Source organism: Saccoglossus kowalevskii, chromosome 5 (genome assembly GCF_978046115.1).
Source record: "Saccoglossus kowalevskii chromosome 5, keSacKowa6.1, whole genome shotgun sequence".
Taxonomy (NCBI): Eukaryota; Metazoa; Hemichordata; class Enteropneusta; family Harrimaniidae; genus Saccoglossus; species Saccoglossus kowalevskii.
The window spans coordinates 39817310-39840527 of record NC_140645.1 but is presented as its reverse complement, the minus strand read 5'-3'; the positions used below and the strand labels follow the sequence as shown (position 1 = coordinate 39840527).

At 33.6% G+C, this 23218-nt stretch overlaps 1 protein-coding gene and 2 non-coding genes across 3 annotated transcripts in view; all 3 read left to right on the top strand.

Annotated features, from left to right (window-relative positions):
* The window catches only part of LOC100372149 (uncharacterized), a 31468-nt gene extending 8253 nt beyond the window's left edge, over positions 1-23215 (top strand). The window contains exons 5-19 of the mRNA XM_085499410.1: positions 6043-6133; positions 6398-6557; positions 7087-7186; positions 7756-7858; positions 8120-8252; positions 11082-11270; positions 12688-12873; positions 14206-14281; positions 14383-14478; positions 14648-14799; positions 15350-15427; positions 15925-16025; positions 16939-17086; positions 17829-17890; positions 21938-23215. Of these exons, the coding sequence (XP_085355536.1) occupies positions 6043-6133; positions 6398-6557; positions 7087-7186; positions 7756-7858; positions 8120-8252; positions 11082-11270; positions 12688-12873; positions 14206-14281; positions 14383-14478; positions 14648-14799; positions 15350-15427; positions 15925-16025; positions 16939-17086; positions 17829-17890; positions 21938-22082 (1820 nt within the window). The 3' untranslated portion in view covers positions 22083-23215. The remainder of the gene's footprint in view (positions 1-6042; positions 6134-6397; positions 6558-7086; positions 7187-7755; positions 7859-8119; positions 8253-11081; positions 11271-12687; positions 12874-14205; positions 14282-14382; positions 14479-14647; positions 14800-15349; positions 15428-15924; positions 16026-16938; positions 17087-17828; positions 17891-21937) is intronic.
* Positions 9133-9210, top strand: Mir4839 (microRNA mir-4839). Its single transcript, NR_038804.1, has one exon. It is a non-coding gene; the product is annotated as a microRNA mir-4839 (primary transcript).
* Positions 9912-10011, top strand: Mir4821 (microRNA mir-4821). Its single transcript, NR_038777.1, has one exon. It is a non-coding gene; the product is annotated as a microRNA mir-4821 (primary transcript).
* Positions 23216-23218: the final 3 nt, after the last annotated feature.

The window sequence follows — 23218 nt, the reverse complement described above, 5'->3', positions numbered from 1 at the left end:
GATATGAGACTTGGTATAAATTTTCTGTCAGAACTACGTGATGATGCTCTACTGTAAGTAATTCTCTTCGTTTGTGAACCGGCTTTCACAGCAGCTTCCGCAGAGCCTATAAAAATGCATGGTACTGTGGTGCGAATCTTAGCAATGTAGATCTGTCCCCGAGAATAGTATGAAACCCTGCTTTGGCCGCCATTTTGGATTGGCAAAAAAGGTAGAATGCATAGAGTTGAGATTCATAATTCAGAAACTATTTTGAGTACCCTTAATTGATTCTTTCAAAATTAATAACAAAGAATAGTTTAGCAAAGGTTTGCTAAATCACTGTAACGGTTATTAACTGTCACAATTATAAAAGGAAAAATTGAAATATAAATCTTTTTCTCAAATTTTATCAATAATAATCATTTGGTTCAAAATTATAGAGAAATGAAAGAAAAATGCTGCATCAAGATATTAGAGGAATGTAATTCATTGTGTTGGCTCTGTTGTGAGTGGAACTCAAGAATCTAGGCCAAGGTTGGTGGTGTCTTGAGTCTAACTCAGGGTTCTAGGCCAAGATTGGCTCTGTCGTGAGTGGAACTCAGGATTCTAGGCCAAGGTTGGCTGTGTTGTGAGTGGAGCTCACATTTCTAAGCCATGGTTGGTGGTCTCTTGAGTGGAACTCAGGATTCTAGGCCAAGGTTGGCTGTGTTGTGAGTGGATCTCACATTTCTAAGCCATGGTTGGTGGTCTCTTGAGTGGAACTCAGGATTCTAGGCCAAGGTTGGTTCTGTTGTGAGTGGAACTCAGGATTCTAGGCCAAGGTTGGCTGTGTTTTGAGTGGAACTCACATTTCTAAGCCATGGTTGGTGGTCTCTTGAGTGGAACTCAGGATTCTAGGCCAAGGTTGGCTCTGTTGTGAGTGTAACTCAGGATTCTAGGCCAAGGTTGGTGGTCTCTTGAGTGGAACTCAGGATTCTAGGCCAAGGTTGGCTCTGTTGTGAGTGGAACTCAGGATTCTAGGCCAAGGTTGGCTCTGTTGTGAGTGGAACTCAGGATTCTAGGCCAAGGTTGATCCCTTGATAAATAAGTGATGATAAGATTTGTAATCACAAGTGTTCGCAAACACAGAAGATATCAGTGTAGTGTTAAGAGAGAATAATAATAATTTACCTACATTTTATGTACGTTTTAAGCTATTTTTTTACTGATATATACAGATATACATGTTGAAAAGATAATAACATTGTTAGCGGGAATATTGCAAAGTATGTTCCAATTCAACAACATGGATGCATCTCCCAATACATTGTGCATATACTTTGTAGAATTCTCACAATAACCTCTCAAAGTAAACTCTTATTAAATCATCAAACTGGACCAACTTGTAGATACATTATAGAAAAATAACTTAGGATTTCAAAACCCTATGGCAATTAAATAAGCCTCCAGTTTGGTGAAGAGTTTGTTGCTAGAGCATACAGACTGAATACTGGGGTATAATTTCACTATCACTGCCATCTGCTCTATTCAATAAAAAACTAAAATTGGATGACTTCGTTTGTGGACTTCATCCATACCATATGTGGTTATATTAATTTCCGTTGTTAATTGTAGCAACACTCGGACTACAACACAAACATTAATCTTCATGGTCATTGCATGTGAAAATTAAAAAAAAAAAAAATTAAAAAAAAAATATAATCAAAAAATTCAATTTTCAGGTTAAATCTAATAAGAGCACAATTTTTATAACAATTTTAAAATCAATTTTGAAAAGCATATTGAGCAGAAAATTGTTATTTTTTTTATCTTTGGCCTTAAAATACAATATCTATACACAACAATAGGGACCTGTAAGTAACCATAGATAGGGTCCAAGCATTATATATTCATCAATAAATATGATACCCGGTAATTATATGATTTTCGATATCTGTGTAATTAATTTCCACATAAGATCAGGTTAAAAAAAGGCCACAAATTCACGAGACCTTAAAAAAAATGGGAAAATACATAATTTCAAATTATATTTATTTTAATAGTTAGTCAAAATTGCTGTCCAAGATCCGAAATGTTTGTCAAATCTAGTTTATAAAACCAAATTAACGTAATTTAGGTTAAATAACCACAAATGCGTATCCACGATCCCTAGTTTCCCAGGGACCGCACCTTAAATGTACTTTCAGAAAAAAAAAAAAAATGAAATGATAGCTTTTAGTTTGTTTGAGCTATTCTATTGAGACTGGGCTGATTTAGAATAATGAACCTGACCTGTGTCCTCATTATTAAAGAATTGTGAACTCAGGCGAACATGATATACTGTGAAACATATGATATTATTTTACTACCAGGGTATGTATGACCTGGTTGTACAAGCTGTTGTAGCATTTAGGGACCTTCGATAAAGTTTACTGAAATACAGTGGTGGTGGTGGATGGATCTTTTGTTATCGATTAAAGTGACAGTTTTGTTGTACCATGTATAGTCCCGTAATTTGAATACAATTCATGTAAAATGTACATGTATTGTTTGTTTACACAGAATTCACACGGCGAAACAAAGATGGTGTTTTAACAACATACATGTAATAAAGGCCAATTCCATTTAAAAATGCAATTTGCTGCATAAATTGTATTCATTTTACACTGTAGATATGTCTAAACATGTTGCCATTTAGCCTGAAATAAATTCCAAACAACCCAAAAACTAAATATAAATAAGCTAAAGAATGAATATTTGTCTTAGTTATAAAAAATTAGACAAAAAAATTGAAATTTTTGTCCATAAAAAATAATTATTACTTGATGGCAGTAATACTCTGTTTTACTCAAATCCTTGTATTAATGTGATAAAAAATAAGAAGTATGTTAACAATATAACTATGTTTTTAGACCAATATGGAATGTCTTGTGAATATTGTATTTGCTTTATTGATTAGTAATATATGCATTTATGTAAATTAGATATTTCTGTAGTCCGACTTTTATGAGTTATCATGAATTCAGTAGTTGGTTTATAATATAGAAAATACTGGAAATATGTACTAAATATTCAGATGATTTTCATTGTGTTCGTATTGGCTCTAGTTTCTTGTTGTTTTGTACATAAGGTAGAATCTTCAAGTATTTCTAAAATTCATCAATATTCATAGCATCAAATGTTTCACTGTAGTTCAAACACCAATAAAGTATCATCACTAGCAATAACTTTAAATACATTTTCTTTGTAATGCATGCTGAAGTCAAGAAGGATTTCCTTATCAAGTAATTGAAAAAAACTCACACAATTTTCCCTTTCAATGCCTCATTAACTCATGTAATTTGAGATTTCTGCACGTTTTAACCCTGCCACTATTTTGTCAGGAAATTATGATAGTTATAAGTGTAGTTTCATATCAAAACTAATGTGAACCAGATCAAATTACTTTCCTTAAAGTTTATATGCAACAAGGACCTGATTTAGTTTGTTAATCCCTAGTGGTATACAAAAAAAAGCTTGTGTTCTAGGATTGATATATTCACGACTGTTATAATAATAATTAATGAATGATTGTGAGTGAGTACCTAATTACAGTCTATAATCAGTCATTATTATAATTTACAGATGAAGTCAGGAAATTAATTACAATTAATGTTTGCAGTGCTTTATTAGGGTGAGCAGACGGACTCCAGAGACGATTGATTTGTTTATGACATGCACTATTGAATGAATTAAATTAATCATACCTTTATAATACATACATACATACATACATACACGCAAGTTTTGTTTAATAATGAAAAGAATTTTTAATGAGGTTCATAACCTAATTTTAGTTTTGCTGGTAAATAATTTAAAGTGTTCCTTCCTTTTTGTATTGGTATCATTATTTCAAATTATTAAATAATTATTCTACTAATTCTCGTCTTCGTTTTGAAAGCCAATGTTTGTCATCTTTTATAAAATATAACTCTTACAATTTTTTTCTTATTTTTTCAAAATTTTGTCATTTTCCTTGCTCAGTCCAAACATTAATAACCACGCCTTAGGAGATGGTTGTTATACAATGAACTTGTTCTGAGCTGGCATTAAGCCATGTTGAGGAAAATGCCATGGAAACCAATCATAAACACCATTCCGATTGGACAATTGCCTCCAATTACAGAAGTGTCTGATATAGAGCCTGTAATTTACACTGGTAACAGATATAAATCTATCAATTCTAATGTTAATCCACTTCCCTATAACATGTGTAAAAATAATACACTTGGCTTCGCTTCAACAGCAGTTTCATATATTGGCAAGTTTCCAACTCTAATTCAACAACCACTCCTAAATCATCTCAGTGCTGAAAACTTAAAATACTTCAACTATTTTTAAATGCATTCATAAATTCCAGCTACATTTTTAATTTTCTGTTTTAAAACAACCCAAGAAATTAGTTGTGAGAAGTATTACAGTCAGGTGAATTTTATGGTCAACCTTTTCAAAGTACAAATTCTGTATGTCACATGTGGAGTTTGGAATGTTAAGGCCCTTCCACTTAAACATTTCAAGGTCAGAAACTCAAATTTGGGTCATTAAGGTCAACCTTGTGAGGATGCACTCTGCCTTGTTTACATGCCTTTTGTTGTTAGAGATTTTTATTGTTTACACTTCTAGATTAAAGATGCTTCATAAAAAACAATTGGAAAAAAACATCTAAGGTCACAATCAACTATTTGAAATTATATTGTACATTCAAAGACTGATAAAAGCAGTTTGGCAACCGATCTAGTTAGGTTTCTAATAAAAAAAATTGAGAAAAAAAATGCAGCTTGTGAAGTATTAATGCAACCCCTGGATCTAAATTGTCATATTTGGCTATACACATTTCACTGATTTTCTACTGTTTAAATATATCCTACTAATCCTTACAAAATTTTCTTCACTGGGGTATTATTGCCACACCCCCTGTTACATTGAAATTCCCATCACAGTTGGTGGGCTCATATTCGGTCAAAGAGCACAGCTTGTTTCCAAAGACATTATACTATTATTTCTATCCCCTCCTTTCCCTCCTTCAACCACAATGATCAAGTCCAAAGCTAGCAGGTGTATTTGTAAAGTTTCATATTTGACCTCATTTGTTTTCAGTTACTAGTGAGAGTACAGAGAATGGAACCGATCACTCATTGTATTAAAAAGAATGCCTGGTATGCTGCCAAACATAAAGTGGTGGCATTCATACCAGCAGTAAGCTTTTATTTCCATCACAACTGTATGCTAAACAGGGGGTCTTAAGCCAAGGACACGCATACATTAAAATACAATCAGCCTCTTGATAAATAGGTCATCAATAATTCTCAGCATTAATTAATTTAATTGTAATGATTATTTTTATTTATGCATCGTGAAAAGAAGCTAAGATTGGAAGAGTCAATGTCACGTCGATTGATAATTATTTTCAGATACTAATAAATAATACAAGCTCAGAAATTTGTCAATATGCACTCATATTCTTGGTGGGGTGTTTGAATTTCTGGAAAACATTTTATTATTTCAATGAAAATAATTTGATTGACTTACCAGACTTTTTCAACTTTTAACAAAATAAATTGCATTTTTTAAAAATTTGATATCATGACCATAGGCAAATTATGTCATTCAGTCTGTAATTAATTATGTAAAAATGTGGCAAATTTTGGTCATGGCGTGATGTTTTTTTTTTTTCAAACTGTGCACTGTACATTTTTTGACTCGTAATATACGTCTTTGCAATTGCAGACGAATATATCCTACAGCGCTAATAAATTGATACATAGTATAACGTACATGTGTGGTATGTCAGTTTATGTGCAATCCATGCAGGGAATATTTAATTTCTGTTGTTGCGTTTGGATGATTGAAGATAATCAATACACTTTCTAATTTGCTGATCCCTGTGTACTGCGTGCATACCAAGAAGGTTTCATATGAGAGTATGATCTACTCGGTACTTTCTATGTATTGGACAAAATTTAACACAAATATATTATGTCTATGTTCAGATGTGTGTGAACTTTTTTTGTAATACGATTTTTTGTGTGTTTTTTTTTTCAGAAAATGTACCGAGCACTCGGATGGTAGTTTTGGCGAATTGTCCAGTGTGTGATATATCTGATATGCAGGATGGAGTGTGTATATGGCCAAGGTTGGTATTACTACAATTCAGTCATCATTCTTGAAATACTATAAAAACAATTATATGACATGACATAATGTGATGTGATGCAATGCAATGTACTTTGATCTAAGTTAATGTAATATAATTAGTGTGTAATGTGTTGTTTTGTGTTGTGTTGTGTTGTGTTGTGATGTGATGTGATGTGATGTGATGTGATGTGATGTGATGTGATACTAAGGTATCACTTAGTACCACTTATAATAAAACTAATAATTGTATATTCTATTTTAGATTACCAGACAGACCAATCCATCTCTTTCTGCTATACCATGTGACTGACAACACACTGAGTGTATGTTTATCAGAACATGGTGTGATTGATACAAAGTCCAACTCTTCAGTTTGCGAGTTCAACTCATTATTATTAGAAAACATTACTATTATATCTCAGGTAATATGGGATACTTTTACATTATATGTTTGAATGCACAGCTGTTATTGGTCAGAAACACAATACATACATTTCAAATGTAGCCCTTCATCAGCAGCTACTCAAGTTATTGGGAAATATGTTTAATTTTATAATATGATGTTAAAAAAGAATAAAAAGCACAAACAATTTTATAGTATTCTAGCAATATAAAATAGCCTGCAGCATATATTCATTTTCGGCATATATATAGAACTTGACACTGCACAATGTTTGGGTTACTTTAATTGATCTAGGTATGCAACTTTTTTGCTTGTTGCATGAAAATACTGAGCTTACACATTGATTAAAGTTACAATATTTTGAAAGTACTGCGTGCATGCTGGATTTTTTATTGATATATCAATCATTTTTTGATTACAAGTGATGGGTGTACAGTATCTGCCTTGTGTGAAGTACACTACGACCTTATTAAAATCATACATATACGGTTATAGAAGGGTTGAACAAAATATGATCTTCATCAATTTTTTCAAAACATTTTTTGCAGCTTTCTGAAAGCACAAGTATTATAGGTAGGACCAGCCAGAAAGATAAAATATTGTTAATCCGTCAAGATGGAAAAGTTTTTTCAGTAACTGGTAATGGAGGTAGGTTGGTGTTCTTACTTTCTTTTCACTATGACTTCTAACACTTGAACATCAATATCTGCTTTTGACACTTTTCACAAAATTTAATGAGTGAAAATGTACCAAATGTTGCACCAACATTCTGTCAGGAAATGTGGTGTTCAAAGTAAGAGGAATATTGGATAAAAGAAAAATAACAAAATTCTAATTCTGAAAGTAAAAATTGTTGTTTGTATCATGTGACAGTTATTTGGGTCATGTGATAATTATTTGAGTCATGTGACAGTTAGTTGAGTCATGTGACAGTTAGTTGGGTCATGTGATAGTTATTTGAGTCATGTGACAGTTAGTTGGGTCATGTGATAATTATTTGAGTCATGTGACAGTTAGTTGGGTCATGTGATAGTTATTTGAGTAATGTGACAGTTGGGTCATGTGATAATTATTTGAGTCATGTGACAGTTAGTTGGGTCATGTGATAGTTATTTGAGTCATGTGACAGTTAGTTGGGTCATGTGATAGTTATTTGAGTCATGTGACAGTTAGTTGGGTCATGTGACAATCATGTAATTTGTTTATTCTAACTCTAGTGATGGACCATATAGTAGATTTAAGTGGTGAATTATCAGATACAGCGAACTGGTTTGTTAATAAATTCACTCTGGGTGCTGTGCTGTCATCTAAACTAATAAGGTTGGTACTCTGATTGACGATGAATTCTAATCATTGTTTTTTGTAATATTAAGAAAAAACTGCAAATAACCCAAAAGTCGTAATTTTGTTATTCAAAATAGTAGCTGGTATATATGTTAACTGATGTTATTTTGCACAAAAATTTCATCGCACAGTTGAAGTTGCCAAAACCTTTATTATCTGCCCTTGTTCGCTAGTATTCTAATATATCCTACGTTGATCACAGTGAAGTTTTGAGGTAATACTATTTCCCAATTTCAGATTTTACAGTTTATCAACCGGTGATGTTCTATTCAGTATGAATACATCACAATACGGGGATCACATATATCCGGTTAATACACCTGATATACTGACGTTATTCTGGACGATACATGGGGCATATCATTTACAGGTAATAGGCGCATCTACATGATAAAATTAATTAATTCATCATTTTCACATTTTTGTCAGAAATCAATTATTCAAAGCAGCTATGCTGGGATCTAATCAAGTAGTACGTTGAGAGTATATTTTGTCAGCGTAATTTAATTTATTCTGAATTGAACTTGCGAACAGGTTTTTGGGTAGAGGGTTAGGTTTAGATTATACTGTGACTTCATCTGTTTACATTATTGCCAACCAGCTTGTAATGGTTCAATAAGAAATGTCAATAATAGCTCGCTAATGTGACAATGTTGCCCACAAGTTGTTTTTTAGCAGGGTGCATACTTGTGTATATAATAACAGCAGTGATCAATGCAATTATTTTATCTTTGGTTACCTATTGTAAGGATGTAGCTAGATACCGGTAGTAAAGATTTGAACATTTTAAAAGCACTGCAAAACACTTGATATTTTGCTGACAGAAATATTTCAATTATTAAATGAAAAATAGTAGCAAACTAAAAAGGGTACCCAAAAGTGCCACTCCTCAATCCCCAGGATTGCACCATGGAATCATGGGATACTATTGTTCTTGTTTAATCAACTAATTTGGCTTTTGTTTCCCAATTGTCCTTCTAATCTAGTAAGAAAATAAACTGAATATTAATCTTTGAAAATTGAAAATTGTCAAAATAACTATAATTAAGTTTCATAATTTGAAAACTTGTTCTGAATCACTTTGCTCAACTTTTCTGTTTAGAATTTCAAATAGCCAATCAGAAGGGATAATTTTAAGAAATGAACAGTGTTAAAAGTTTGTTGTGATCCATGAATGTTATCTGTAGTGGTTACGTTTGTGTACCAAAACCTGCAATGCTACAGTCATATCTGCTACGCTTACATTGTTCATTGAGTTGATAAGTTTTTCCACTATATCTGTGTTGACATTAAATCCACAGATAGTGGTAAGACTTGACCAACTTGTGTTCCAATACCATCAAAGACAGGTAGGCATGTATGGCACCAAATTGTGAAGCATTTTTTGGCTAATCTACAGATCCAAGAAAGTAATCACAAAAATTACTCGCCATACTACAATTGTGTCAGTGCTTAACAAGTGATTTTTTCTGTTCATTATACATGAACCTTTTTTAATTGGAATTTTGAATTTTAATTTAGTGAAATTCATGAAAGTATGAATGTTTTTTATGTCAAATTTTTTTTTTTACATTTCTAATGATGGTTGAAAATATCTTAACCAATCACAGTGCTTTAGTGGATGTACCTTGCATATATAGTATATCTTTGACATGCGTCGCAGTGAATCAGCCAATGATTGAATAAAACTCACAAAGACTCATGGGTAATGGGCGTTAACAAATGGCTTCTATTGCCAATAAAAGCACCTTCTTCGGATTTGATTGAAAGGAAGAGTAAATGTTTTTTTAAATAATTTATAAATTTCAATAAAAAACATTTACGTCTTCATAAGATTTACTGTTTGGCAAAATAGTTAAAAGTTTGGCCTTGTGGTCACTGATGTAAGAACTGCAAGTTTCAGAGAGATTAATAATTTCAACAACAACGATACAAACATCATACATATATTTTGGAGAAAACAATTGACAGAAAACTATTCTAATTATGACAGCTAAAACAAATTATAACGAAAGACAGTGTGAGGGTAAAAATACCTAATGTGGTGGTTGAGTTGATATTAGTAGGTTACCATGGCAACATATTTCTGGCACCTGCTGCTATCAACTGATTCACCCATTACATATCATCTACATTCTTTGTACTGTGTTGCGAGTATAATACCAATGTGTACCTGACAGCCATTGTGATTAAATTATAAGTTTTTAAAAATTTTTAAAAATAACTACAAAAAACTAACTTATTAAACTGACATCACAATTGAACATACTGATTGGTTAAATGAGAAAGAAATAAAAAATATCAAATGTTTATTACTTTTGGAAGAAATGGTCTGTACATGCTAAAAAAAAAACATGGCTTCCCCCGGGAGCCTCTTTCTGAGTTCACCTGAGTTACCTTTCCTGCAGGGAACTGTGAGGGCTACAGATTTATGAAAAGGGTCTATCAAAGGTCTCAACACTGTCAATAATTCAAACACATGTAATTTGATGAAAGCAAATGGAGAATTTTAGATATACATAAAATAAACATCTATGTTAATGTGGTTAGAACAGCCAAGTGGCGAGAAGAGTAGTCAAAGTTATTAATTTCACCGTTAAACTCGCTCTTCATACAGAGGGTGTTTTCTCCCAGCATGCTTTATGCACACACATCTTTGCCACACATGGATTTGCATAATAATGGCCATGCCATGTTTGTAGGCATGCAACATGCATGTAATATTTTGTGCTGTATGTCTATTATTGAAATGAAATAAAAATATTGTTTAAATAAAAAAAATAAAATGATTTTAGGCATGTAAATATTTAGGGCGGAGCGAGTGTCAAAGAAAACTGTCAATTAGGGCTGACACGATTGTTGCGCATATCATTATGCAAATCCATGTGTGGCAGAGATGTGTGTGCATAAAGCATGAAGGGAGCTATGTCCTCTGTGTGAAGAGTGCGTTACACCATCAGTATTTTACTTACTAATATAGGGTTTTGGTTCGTTTCCACTTATTAAATGAAGACAATACTTTTATTCAGAAAAGTGCAAACTATGGCTTAAACAGGGCTGTAGTTGACCAACATTGTCTGCCTCTTTCCACTATGGTCTAATCCGCAGATTAACATCATAGGTATTCATTGGAAATAATAAGTATCTTCTAAAGCCTAGTTTGTTACACATTGTTTGTGTTATTTCTAATTCTTTTTAGATGTGCAAAGCTGAAAAGCTCTCTGACTACATGTCTCCTGACGACGTATCCAAGATACTCCATCACCAAGGAAGGCCACACCTAGCAACACAACTCACAACAGAAGACAGAAACAGTGTTAACACAGAGGAATTACTGCAAGAAAACATTTTTCAGAGTCCAGCATTACTGATTGCATTACTACACAGGGTACAAAACTACTTGATTTCAACTTTAAACCTTTGAATGCCAATATCAACTTTTGTCACCATTCACAAAATAGTTATATATACCATCTGTGCATATTAATTAGGTAATTTGCATATTCTTAACCATTTGAACACCAAAGTCAACTTTTGCCACATTCATAAAATAGTTCTATATACCATATCAATTAGGTAATTTGCATATCATAAACCATTTGAGCACCAAATTCAACTTTTGCCAACATTCATAAAATAGTTCTATATACTGTATGTGCATATTAATTAGGTAATTTGCATATCATTAACCATTTGAGCACCAAAGTCAACTATTGTCACATTCACAAAATAGTTCTATATACCGTCTGTGCATATTAATTAGGTAATTTGCATATCATTAACCCTTTGAGCACCAAAGTCAACTTTTGTCACCATTCACAAAATAGTTCTATATACCGTCTGTGCATATCAATTAGGTAATTTGCATATCATTAACTATTTGAACACCAAAGACGACTTTTGTCACCATTCACAACATAGTTCTATATACCGTCTGTGCATATTATTTAGATAATTTGCATATCATTAACCATTTGATCACCAAAGTTGATTTTTGTCACCATTCACAAAATAGTTCTATATACCGTCTGTGCATATTATTTAGGTAATTTGCATATCATTAACCATTTGATCACCAAAGTCAATTTTTGTCACCATTCACAAAATAGTACCATTTGTGCATATTAATTAGGTAATTTGCATAATTGACCCTTTGAGCACCAAAGTCAACTTTTGTCACCATTCACAAACTGGTTCTATACTGTATGTATCTTTTTCTTTATATATGGACTATGTCTGAAGTAAAACCATAATAATAATGTGCATATTGATTAGGTAATTTGCATATCATTAACCCAAAGTGCCAAAATCAATTTTTCTCACCATTCACAAATTTTAAACCAACTTAATGTTATTGTACTTATTCAAAATTTTCATCAAGACTTAGGATACCTATTTGGTTGAAAATTATGAAAAGTTTTAGAAAAATACAGGCTAAAACGGAAACCAAAACTTTGTCAAGAAAAATTATAGCACTCAAAGGGATATGTAGGTGTGTATCCAATTAAAAATTACTCCACACCCATTCTTACCACTAAAAGGGGAATTATTAGTATGTTGCTGAGAATGAAACATGACACTAGTTGAAGTCAGTACAGAGTACAGAGTAAAGCAAAGTTTGTTAACAAATGATGGTTAAAATGCTGGATGATTCAGTCCAATAGTTTAAGTATTCTACTATTACTTTTTATCCAAAAAGACATAATTTTATATTGCTTAAAAATATTTAAAATGTTGTGATTTTGACAAAAGATGACATTTGAGAATTCAATCGAGTTAACAAGATTTTGTTTATTGTGATTCAGATACAGCAGTCTGGCAGCTCGCAGTGTGACTGGAGAATAACACAGACTTTAGATTTGTTATATCAGAAATACAAAAATGGAGACAGGAAAATAATAGAAAACAAATTAAACGAAGACACATGTGAACTATTGCAACAATATTGGACCTTACAAGAATTACACCATGACATACTGCACACCAATGTGGTAAGTATTAACAATGATGCACATGACCCTTAAATGTCACACATCCTGGTAATTTTTTTTTTTTGGGGGGGGGGGGGGTTTGTTATCCTATAATAGCAATAACTTTCAATATTCTATGTAAATTTTTTGCAATGTTAAACTCTTTTTATTTAAACTTTAAATTAATAAATTAGAACAATACCATATAAAGTGCCAGGATGTGTGACCTTTTGGTTAGGACAATACCATATGAAGTGCCAGGATGTGTGACCTTTTGGTTAGGACAATACCATACCATATGAAGTGCCAGGATGTGTGACCTTTTGGTTAGAACAATACCATATAACGTGCCTGGATGTGTGACCTTTTGGTTAGAACAATACCATATAAAGTGCCTGGATGTGTGACCTTTTGGTTACTACAATACCATATAAAGTGCCAGGATGTGTGACCTTTTGGTTAGAACAATATCATATAAAGTGCCAGGATGTGTGACCTTTTGGTTAGAACAATACCATATAAAGTGCCAGGATGTGTGACCTTTTGGTTAGAACAATACCATATAAAGTGCAGGATGTGTGACCTTTTGGTTAGAACAATACCATATAAAGTGCCAGGATGTGTGACCTTTTGGTTAGAACAATACCATATAAAGTGCAGGATGTGTGACCTTTTGGTTAGAACAATACCATATAAAGTGCCAGGATGTGTGACCTTTGGGTTAGAACAATACCATATAAAGTGCCTGGATGTGTGACCTTTTGGTTAGAACAATACCATATAAAGTGCCAGGATGTGTGACCTTTGGGTTAGAACAATACCATATAAAGTGCCTGGATGTGTGACCTTTTGGTTAGAACAATACCATATAAAGTGCCAGGATGTGTGACCTTTTGGTTAGAACAATACCATATAAAGTGCCAGGATGTGTGACCTTTTGGTTAGAACAATACCATATAAAGTGCCAGGATGTGTGACCTTTTGGTTAGAACAATACCATATAAAGTGCCAGGATGTGTGACCTTTTGGTTAGAACAATACCATATAAAGTGCCAGGATGTGTGACCTTTTGGTTAGAACAATACCATATAAAGTGCCAGGATGTGTGACCTTTTGGTTAGAACAATACCATATAAAGTGCCAGGATGTGTGACCTTTAGGGGTCATGCATGAGGCTATCGTGTTCTATATTAAACAAAAAAAATATCATTCTGTAACTCAAAAGTTTTATTAAAGATTTGGAATATTTGTGAACATTATTTATCCTTTGAATGTGTTGATCTTTAGAATATTAATGCAGTGAATCACAAATTTATTTCATAAATTTATTATTTCATAATGTGTTTCATACAGGGTACTGTTAATAGTGAATTAAATGTAAAAGATCAAGTACTAAGTTTACTGAGGGGTGGACCTGGAAACAACAATGGTGAGTTAAAATAATGCATAGTAATGGGGACTTACAGCAAATCAATACGAGTATAATCGATATTTGCTTTGGCATCACTTTTTCTTATTAATGCTTTTCAGAAAATTATGATCGTCTTGAAATTCTTATGCATCATTTCCCGAGTGAGGTTACCAATACGATACTTGATATACTGCCAAATACTGAAGATGAAACTGGTAAGTTTATGGCCAACAACCTGTGAACACGTATACATACTTATGTTCCATGGCTCCACATTTTGTGAATACATATACATATCACAGTAACTTTAGCTTTAACTGTATTAATCTACAAGAACCTGCCTTGATCATTATTGTTTATACATGTATCTCTTTACTTGTCCAGCCACAGATTCAATCGATGAGTCTACTATTAATTGGAGTGGTATATTAACACCGGAAACCACATTTACTAGTTGGAAAGTTACCTCCCATAATAATATGCCATTGTTTGAAGTTCTCTGTCGTCTTATTTATATTGGCAAACCTGATAAAGTGGTATGTAACATGCTGATTAAAAATGAAATTATAATAAACATCTTATTGGTTCCTCACAGGTTTCTGTCCAGTTTTAGGCTTTCTCTTACAACATGTGGGACAACTTGGCCATGATTTGCTAAGAGTTTTCATATTTCTATTGTGATTCCATTCATTGTATATTTGTCCAAAACTGTGCATCTATCTCTGACATGTCTTGACTGATACCCTTTAAATTTAAAACATATGCACATGCAGTCATTTCATGATCTAATTTAAGATGGCTGAATGGCAGCCATTTTAGTACAAAAATTAATTAAAATCAAACATTTCTGCCATTCTAAAACCAGATTTCAGTCCAGTTTTCATGGATTTCGATCAGACTTTGTTGATTTTATTTGAAATGGTTGACTGGTAGCCATTTTGTTGTCTGTGATTCACTCAACAGTGATCACTTTTCAGTTACAGCTTCAGTTTTGTGGTCATTTTATTCAAGAGTTGAAACATGTGATTTAATAATTTCTAGTAAATTATTATTCCTGTAATCAAATAATTGTTTGTTTGGTCACAGGTACAGTTTGTGGAGTTTGCAAATCAAATGAGGGAGAAAGTGATTGGTGTGACAGCATTTACAAGAAAGAAAGAAAAGGTAGAAATGAGGATATCGTGTTTGTTCTATTAAACCTTCATTTTAGAGGTTCATCTATTGTCAATTTATAGTTAACCTTTTCATCACCAGACTTTCTTGCCCAAATTTGTCTGCATCTTTTTCTTATATTTTTGTCCCAAATTTTCTTAAGGGGAAAGAGCAGACTATAAACAGGACTATTTTGTGAAATTGTGATGAAAAGAGGGAATAGGTGGTGAACAGGTTAATGTTAACTTCTAATGGAGTAAATAGAGTACTTCAAATTAATGATATCCATTATTGATATTAATTTTGAGAGACCAGCTTGTAATTTCTAACAAAAACATCATGAGTGGCTTCAATGTCTGGAAATGTCGTCTGACACAAATATTAAAAGAAAAAAAATCGTTTAGTTCATTGCTGTCATCATTTTAATTTCTTGCTTAATATTTGTTGATTTCTGATTACAGTTAATAAAAAAATAGTTCTTGAAAGATTTCTTTGTTTTCTGTATTCAGATTCAACTCTATGACAGAGCTCTTAAGTGTCTGCCACGCCCAGAAAACTCAGATTATGAAAATGAGGCTGTAAAGGCACGAGTTTGCCTTGTCCTTGGAAGGTAATAATTGTAAACTGTTATTCATCACATGCCTTCACTTTTATTTGAAGTGAGAGGCAAGTTAAAAATATCACTAGCCAAGTGATTATTCCCTTTTTACAAGGAGAACATTTGTTTTTTAGCTTTGCTGTCGACTTTGTCGAGCAGAGCTTATCATATGAGTGATTGTCCGTCGTCGTTCGTGTCAATGTTTTACTTTTTCGACTTCTTCTTGAAAACTACAAGCCTGAATGCTTTGATACTTGGTGTATATGTACCTTGGGTAGACCTCTCTCAGATATGTTCATTCCATGATCATATCTTCAATTCTCTAATTTTGGTGAATATTTTTGTCATTTTTGGTAAAAAGTGATATTTTCGACTTCTTGTTAAAAACCGCAAATCCAATTGCTTTGATATTACATATATAAGTACTTCATGTGGACCTCTCTCAGATTTGTTCATTTTGTAATGATATCTTTAATTATCTAATTTTGGTGAATATTTTTGTCATTTTTGGTAAAAAGTGATATTTTCAACTTCTTGTTAAAAACCGCAAGTCCAATTGCTTTGTTATTACATATATAGGTACTACATGTGGACCTCTCTCAAATTTGTTCATTTTGTAATTATATCGTCAATTCTCTAATTTTGGTGAATATTTTTGTCATTTATGGTGAAAAATTATATTTTTGAATTCTTGTTGAAAACAGCAATTCCCATTGCATTGATACTATGTATATTGTTCATTTTCTACTGATATCTTTTGTTCTTTATTTGAAATGTGCCTTGCTAACAGCGGAGCTATCTCAGCCGACAGGCTGCTTGTTTAATGTTGTTTAAATTATTCTGTACATTACTTGGTCTCCTAGCAACAATATACAGTTTTAGTTGTTGGTGAGTTTATGATGAACTTGATTTTATTTTATTACAGTGGTGATGATGATTGTGTCATGACATCATTAAAGTTATTGTTGCAGTATAAACTTTGGGATGATGCAATAGCATTGGTAACCAAGCATGCTGACAACACACAGCAACATTGTCAGTTGTTTCATTTACTAGCTGCAAGACTTTTAAAGGCAAGTGTTAATTTTCAAGCTACAAAAAAACAAATCATAGAAAATAGTCATTTTATTTTTGCTGCCTTAGATAGCTTAAGGAGCATAAGTATTACCTCAATTTGAATTGAAATGTGCTCTTCCTTAAAATATATAGTTAATATATAGTTAGATCAGGTGGGTGAGACCACCCTTGGACATACCTACTTCAGCTGTGGTATCGCCCAAATTCATTATATCATAGTCACATGACTCTTAATTATGGGGTTCATGGGTAATCATTCTTGTATGGGAATCAACATATTCCGGTAATTGTTTACATTGTTGATAAAACATGTTATGCTGATATCTGCTTACAGCACCTAGCCAATACTTTTATAGACATCTGGTCTTTGTATGCAGGTAGAAAATATGACAAGAATCCTTAAATTTGAAGAACAAATGTTTGTCCATGATTAAAGTGAAAATGTTGATGTAAATTCTTGTGCAATTATCTCCCATTGTTTTGACATTATATATAGGTCATGTGACTTATCAAACTTATGCCAAAAGGGCAGTGACTGGTCACAAAAACAGGTGGTATTCATTGAGATCACTAAAGGTGGTCAGTATGGGCATGTGGTCTTTGTCAGACTCAATATGAAGACTAATTATACTTTCACCATGCGTAGATATCAAAGTTGAAATCCCTTATCTTATAAATCCTTGATGTACATTATGGACAACATGTAGTTATCAATGTGTTAACTGTTTTATTACTCAGGAACCAAGTGTAATGAATTCTTCATATGAACTTGTATGGAAGATAATGCCAAATAAAATAAGGTACAGTTATAGCATGCGTACAATTTCTTGATTGTCATCTTGTGTCTCAGTAGGTGTACTGTCTATCAGTACTTGTAATGGTGTGTAGAGGTTAGGTGTACTGTCTATCAGTACTTGTAATGGTGTGTCTCAGTAGGTGTACTGTCTATCAGTACTTGTAATGGTGTGTCTCAGTAGGTGTACTGTCTATCAGTACTTGTAATGGTGTGTCTCAGTAGGTGTACTGTCTATCAGTACTTGTAATGGTGTGTCTCAGTAGGTGTACTGTCTATCAGTACTTGTAATGGTGTGTCTCAGTAGGTGTACTGTCTATCAGTACTTGTAATGGTGTGTAGAGGTTAGGTGTACTGTCTATCAGTACTTGTAATGGTGTGTCTCAGTAGGTGTACTGTCTATCAGTACTTGTAATGGTGTGTCTCAGTAGGTGTACTGTCTATCAGTACTTGTAATGGTGTGTAGAGGTTAGGTGTACTGTCTATCAGTACTTGTAATGGTGTGTCTCAGTAGGTGTACTGTCTATCAGTACTTGTAATGGTGTGTCTCAGTAGGTGTACTGTCTATCAGTACTTGTAATGGTGTGTAGAGGTTAGGTGTACTGTCTATCAGTACTTGTAATGGTGTGTCTCAGTAGGTGTACTGTCTATCAGTACTTGTAATGGTGTGTCTCAGTAGGTGTACTGTCTATCAGTACTTGTAATGGTGTGTCTCAGTAGGTGTACTGTCTATCAGTACTTGTAATGGTGTGTCTCAGTAGGTGTACTGTCTATCAGTACTTGTAATGGTGTGTCTCAGTAGGTGTACTGTCTATCAGTACTTGTAATGGTGTGTCTCAGTAGGTGTACTGTCTATCAGTACTTGTAATGGTGTGTAGAGGTTAGGTGTACTGTCTATCAGTACTTGTAATGGCGTGTCTCAGTAGGTGTACTGTCTGTCAGTACTTGTAATGGTGTGTCTCAGTAGGTGTACTGTCTATCAGTACTTGTAATGGTGTGTAGAGGTTAGGTGTACTGTCTATCAGTACTTGTAATGGTGTGTCTCAGTAGGTGTACTGTCTATCAGTACTTGTAATGGTGTGTCTCAGTAGGTGTACTGTCTATCAGTACTTGTAATGGTGTGTAGAGGTTAGGTGTACTGTCTATCAGTACTTGTAATGGTGTGTCTCAGTAGGTGTACTGTCTATCAGTACTTGTAATGGTGTGTCTCAGTAGGTGTACTGTCTATCAGTACTTGTAATGGTGTGTCTCAGTAGGTGTACTGTCTATCAGTACTTGTAATGGTGTGTCTCAGTAGGTGTACTGTCTATCAGTACTTGTAATGGTGTGTCTCAGTAGGTGTACTGTCTATCAGTACTTGTAATGGTGTGTCTCAGTAGGTGTACTGTCTATCAGTACTTGTAATGGTGTGTCTCAGTAGGTGTACTGTCTATCAGTACTTGTAATGGTGTGTCTCAGTAGGTGTACTGTCTATCAGTACTTGTAATGGTGTGTCTCAGTAGGTGTACTGTCTATCAGTACTTGTAATGGTGTGTCTCAGTAGGTGTACTGTCTATCAGTACTTGTAATGGTGTGTAGAGGTTAGGTGTACTGTCTATCAGTACTTGTAATGGCGTGTCTCAGTAGGTGTACTGTCTATCAGTACTTGTAATGGTGTGTCTCAGTAGGTGTACTGTCTATCAGTACTTGTAATGGTGTGTAGAGGTTAGGTGTACTGTCTATCAGTACTTGTAATGGTGTGTCTCAGTAGGTGTACTGTCTATCAGTACTTGTAATGGTGTGTCTCAGTAGGTGTACTGTCTATCAGTACTTGTAATGGTGTGTAGAGGTTAGGTGTACTGTCTATCAGTACTTGTAATGGTGTGTCTCAGTAGGTGTACTGTCTATCAGTACTTGTAATGGTGTGTCTCAGTAGGTGTACTGTCTATCAGTACTTGTAATGGTGTGTCTCAGTAGGTGTACTGTCTATCAGTACTTGTAATGGTGTGTCTCAGTAGGTGTACTGTCTATCAGTACTTGTAATGGTGTGTCTCAGTAGGTGTACTGTCTATCAGTACTTGTAATGGTGTGTCTCAGTAGGTGTACTGTCTATCAGTACTTGTAATGGTGTGTCTCAGTAGGTGTACTGTCTATCAATACTTGTAATGGTGTGTCTCAGTAGGTGTACTGTCTATCAGTACTTGTAATGGTGTGTAGAGGTTAGGTGTACTGTCTATCAGTACTTGTAATGGTGTGTCTCAGTAGGTGTACTGTCTATCAGTACTTGTAATGGTGTGTCTCAGTAGGTGTACTGTCTATCAGTACTTGTAATGGTGTGTCTCAGTAGGTGTATTGTCTATCAGTACTTGTAATGGTGTGTCCCAGTAGGTGTACTGTCTATCAGTACTTGTAATGGTGTGTCTCAGTAGGTGTACTGTCTATCAGTACTTGTAATGGTGTGTCTCAGTAGGTGTACTGTCTATCAGTACTTGTAATGGTGTGTCTCAGTAGGTGTACTGTCTATCAGTACTTGTAATGGTGTGTCTCAGTAGGTGTACTGTCTATCAGTACTTGTAATGGTGTGTCTCAGTAGGTGTACTGTCTATCAGTACTTGTAATGGTGTGTCTCAGTAGGTGTACTGTCTATCAGCACTTGTAATGGTGTGTAGAGGTTAGGTGTACTGTCTATCAGTACTTGTAATGGTGTGTCTCAGTAGGTGTACTGTCTATCAGTACTTGTAATGGTGTGTAGAGGTTAGGTGTACTGTCTATCAGTACTTGTAATGGTGTGTCTCAGTAGGTGTACTGTCTATCAGTACTTGTAATGGTGTGTCTCAGTAGGTGTACTGTCTATCAGTACTTGTAATGGTGTGTAGAGGTTAGGTGTACTGTCTATCAGTACTTGTAATAGTGTGTAGAGGTTCCGACATTACCATGCTAGGATGTTTTTTATGTTAAAAAATTAAATGCATCATTTAACAATTGGTGAATCTAATTGTTTTGTAGCCATGGTTTGAAACATTGATCAATCTAATTTTATACAGTGTAATGTAATATAGTATTCGAAAGAGTAGCGGAGTAAAATATTACTCCAGCTAGACAACTTTTTAAAATGATATCCCATCATGGAAGTTCTCATGACTTTCCCCAAAACATTAAAAATACACCTTTTTAAATCTTAATATGTTTGATCAATTTTAGTAAATTTCAAAGATATAGTGATACTTGCATTTTGAATACAAAATATTTTTATTTTTTGAGTGGTTAAATTACATAGATTAGAATTGGCTTTATTTGGTGGAAACAGAACTGAAAACATAGTAGAGTGCATTTCAAACAGAAAAAGTAAAAACATATTAACACATAGAAAGACTATGTATAACTAGTTTTAGTTGTCAATAAAAATATATTTTAAAGGGCGACAGTCGTCACACTGAGCATGTGCGACATTTGTGTTGATAAACATTGATTTTCCCACAATCCAATGCGCTCTTCTAGTGGTATTCACAAGTATGAGGTTTGACCTGAGCAAGACTTGCACTGATTACTGCCGGTGACTCTTTCGATACCTTCCTTCACCTAAAAAATACCTATTTAAAACAACAGTAAAAGTCACCATTTTTGTTTATATGAGACCCATATATCTCGCGATGACTATCGCCCTTTAAGGTAGATTTTCATCATCTGAATGTGATCAATTCCTGCCAGGTGGTTGAATTGCTAGAGCAAAGTAACATATATTGGTTTAACAAAGTCCAGATTTGTAGAATTAAGATTTGGGTCAAAAAGTGGACAGCTTGGTCTAATATTATCAATTCTGATATTCTGTGGCTACACACCATCCATCAGATCATTTCCAAGTCAATTTCACTGAGAGTTGATGTATAGAATGAATTGCTGATTGACAAAATCTACTGATATTATGTTGGCAAGCATTCATAGAAAATTATGAATAATCATGATCAAAAAATTAAAAACTCAGGGAATCTAAAACTTAGTGTCAACCCAATAAGTAACTTTCAAGCATGTCATATTACCTTGTTAGTAACGGTATTTTAATTGTTTATCTTTTCAGCGTAATGGATTTGTTAAAATTCATTCAGGAAAACATAATTCATCCAGAATACAAGATATCCAATCATCAAGTTCGCTGTGACACTGACAATGATCTACTACTTGCTGTAATCAAAGAGCAATTAATTAAAATGTTACACAAATGATTAGTGACAGTGTGTGAAAATGTCTACCACGTCTACAAGTACAAAGTACTGTAAAAAGGCTAATTATTCACTGGGTTTTAATTTTGCTAATTTCTCTGACTGAAAAATGTGCTAAATTAAAACCCAGTGAATATGTAAAATTGAGCATAGAACACATTATCTAAATGATAAAACCGTGAATTTAAAACCCACTGAATATGCCTGAAATGGTAAATCAGCGAAATTTAAACCCAGTGAAAATTAGTCATTTTACAGTAAGAGCACCCTCTAGTGACTGAGTGCAGCTATGACATCAAAGTAATATGTCATGTCATTCCAACTTACAAATAAGCTGTTTGGTTGTGTGGAAAAAATAAATCTTCATTGACCTTGGATTGGAATAATATTGATGCTTTGAACAGTCTTCCATTCACCAAATTATCTCATAGAACCATGTCATTGCTAGAAGCCATTATCTATATTAAAGATGTATTTTCAGCATTTATACAAGACATCATTTGATTAGTCTAAAAAAACTTAACAAACAAGCTGCTTTCTGATTGGCTTGACTGTTAGGGTTGGGTGGCCAATCAGGCAGAGTCTTATAAGTTACAATGTACCTCGACTTGACTCTAGAGAATACATAGTCTGACATGTTTTCCCCCCAATTCCCATTGTTATAGAATATTTGTCTTATAATGCCTCTCAAATAAAGAACCCAACAACCAGACACATGTCAGTTATATGACAACAAATGTTGTATCTCTGCACGATCTAATCGACATTTTATTTCAAATCACAACAGAACAATATTTGTATGAAAATACAAAATTAGTTAATAATCAGTGTAGTAGAGTGCTGGAATTAATTTTCGCTGAAAATACTTTTTGGGTGTTTTGTATGGAATTTATTTTCACTGAATCATTCTTTTAGCGAAAATTAAGTATTTTACAGTATATCAATCTGGCCAATTGTTTCAGATATGTGTAAAATCAGTGTGAGCTAATAGTGCAGTAATGGCACAACATAGATTAAAGTAGATGTATTAAGCAGATGTATAGCTATGCAGGTGATGACATTTATATTACAAATTTATTATATGGGAAAAAATGTATTTTTTTATATTTTAAAATTAAATAAATTTCTTGAATCTATCT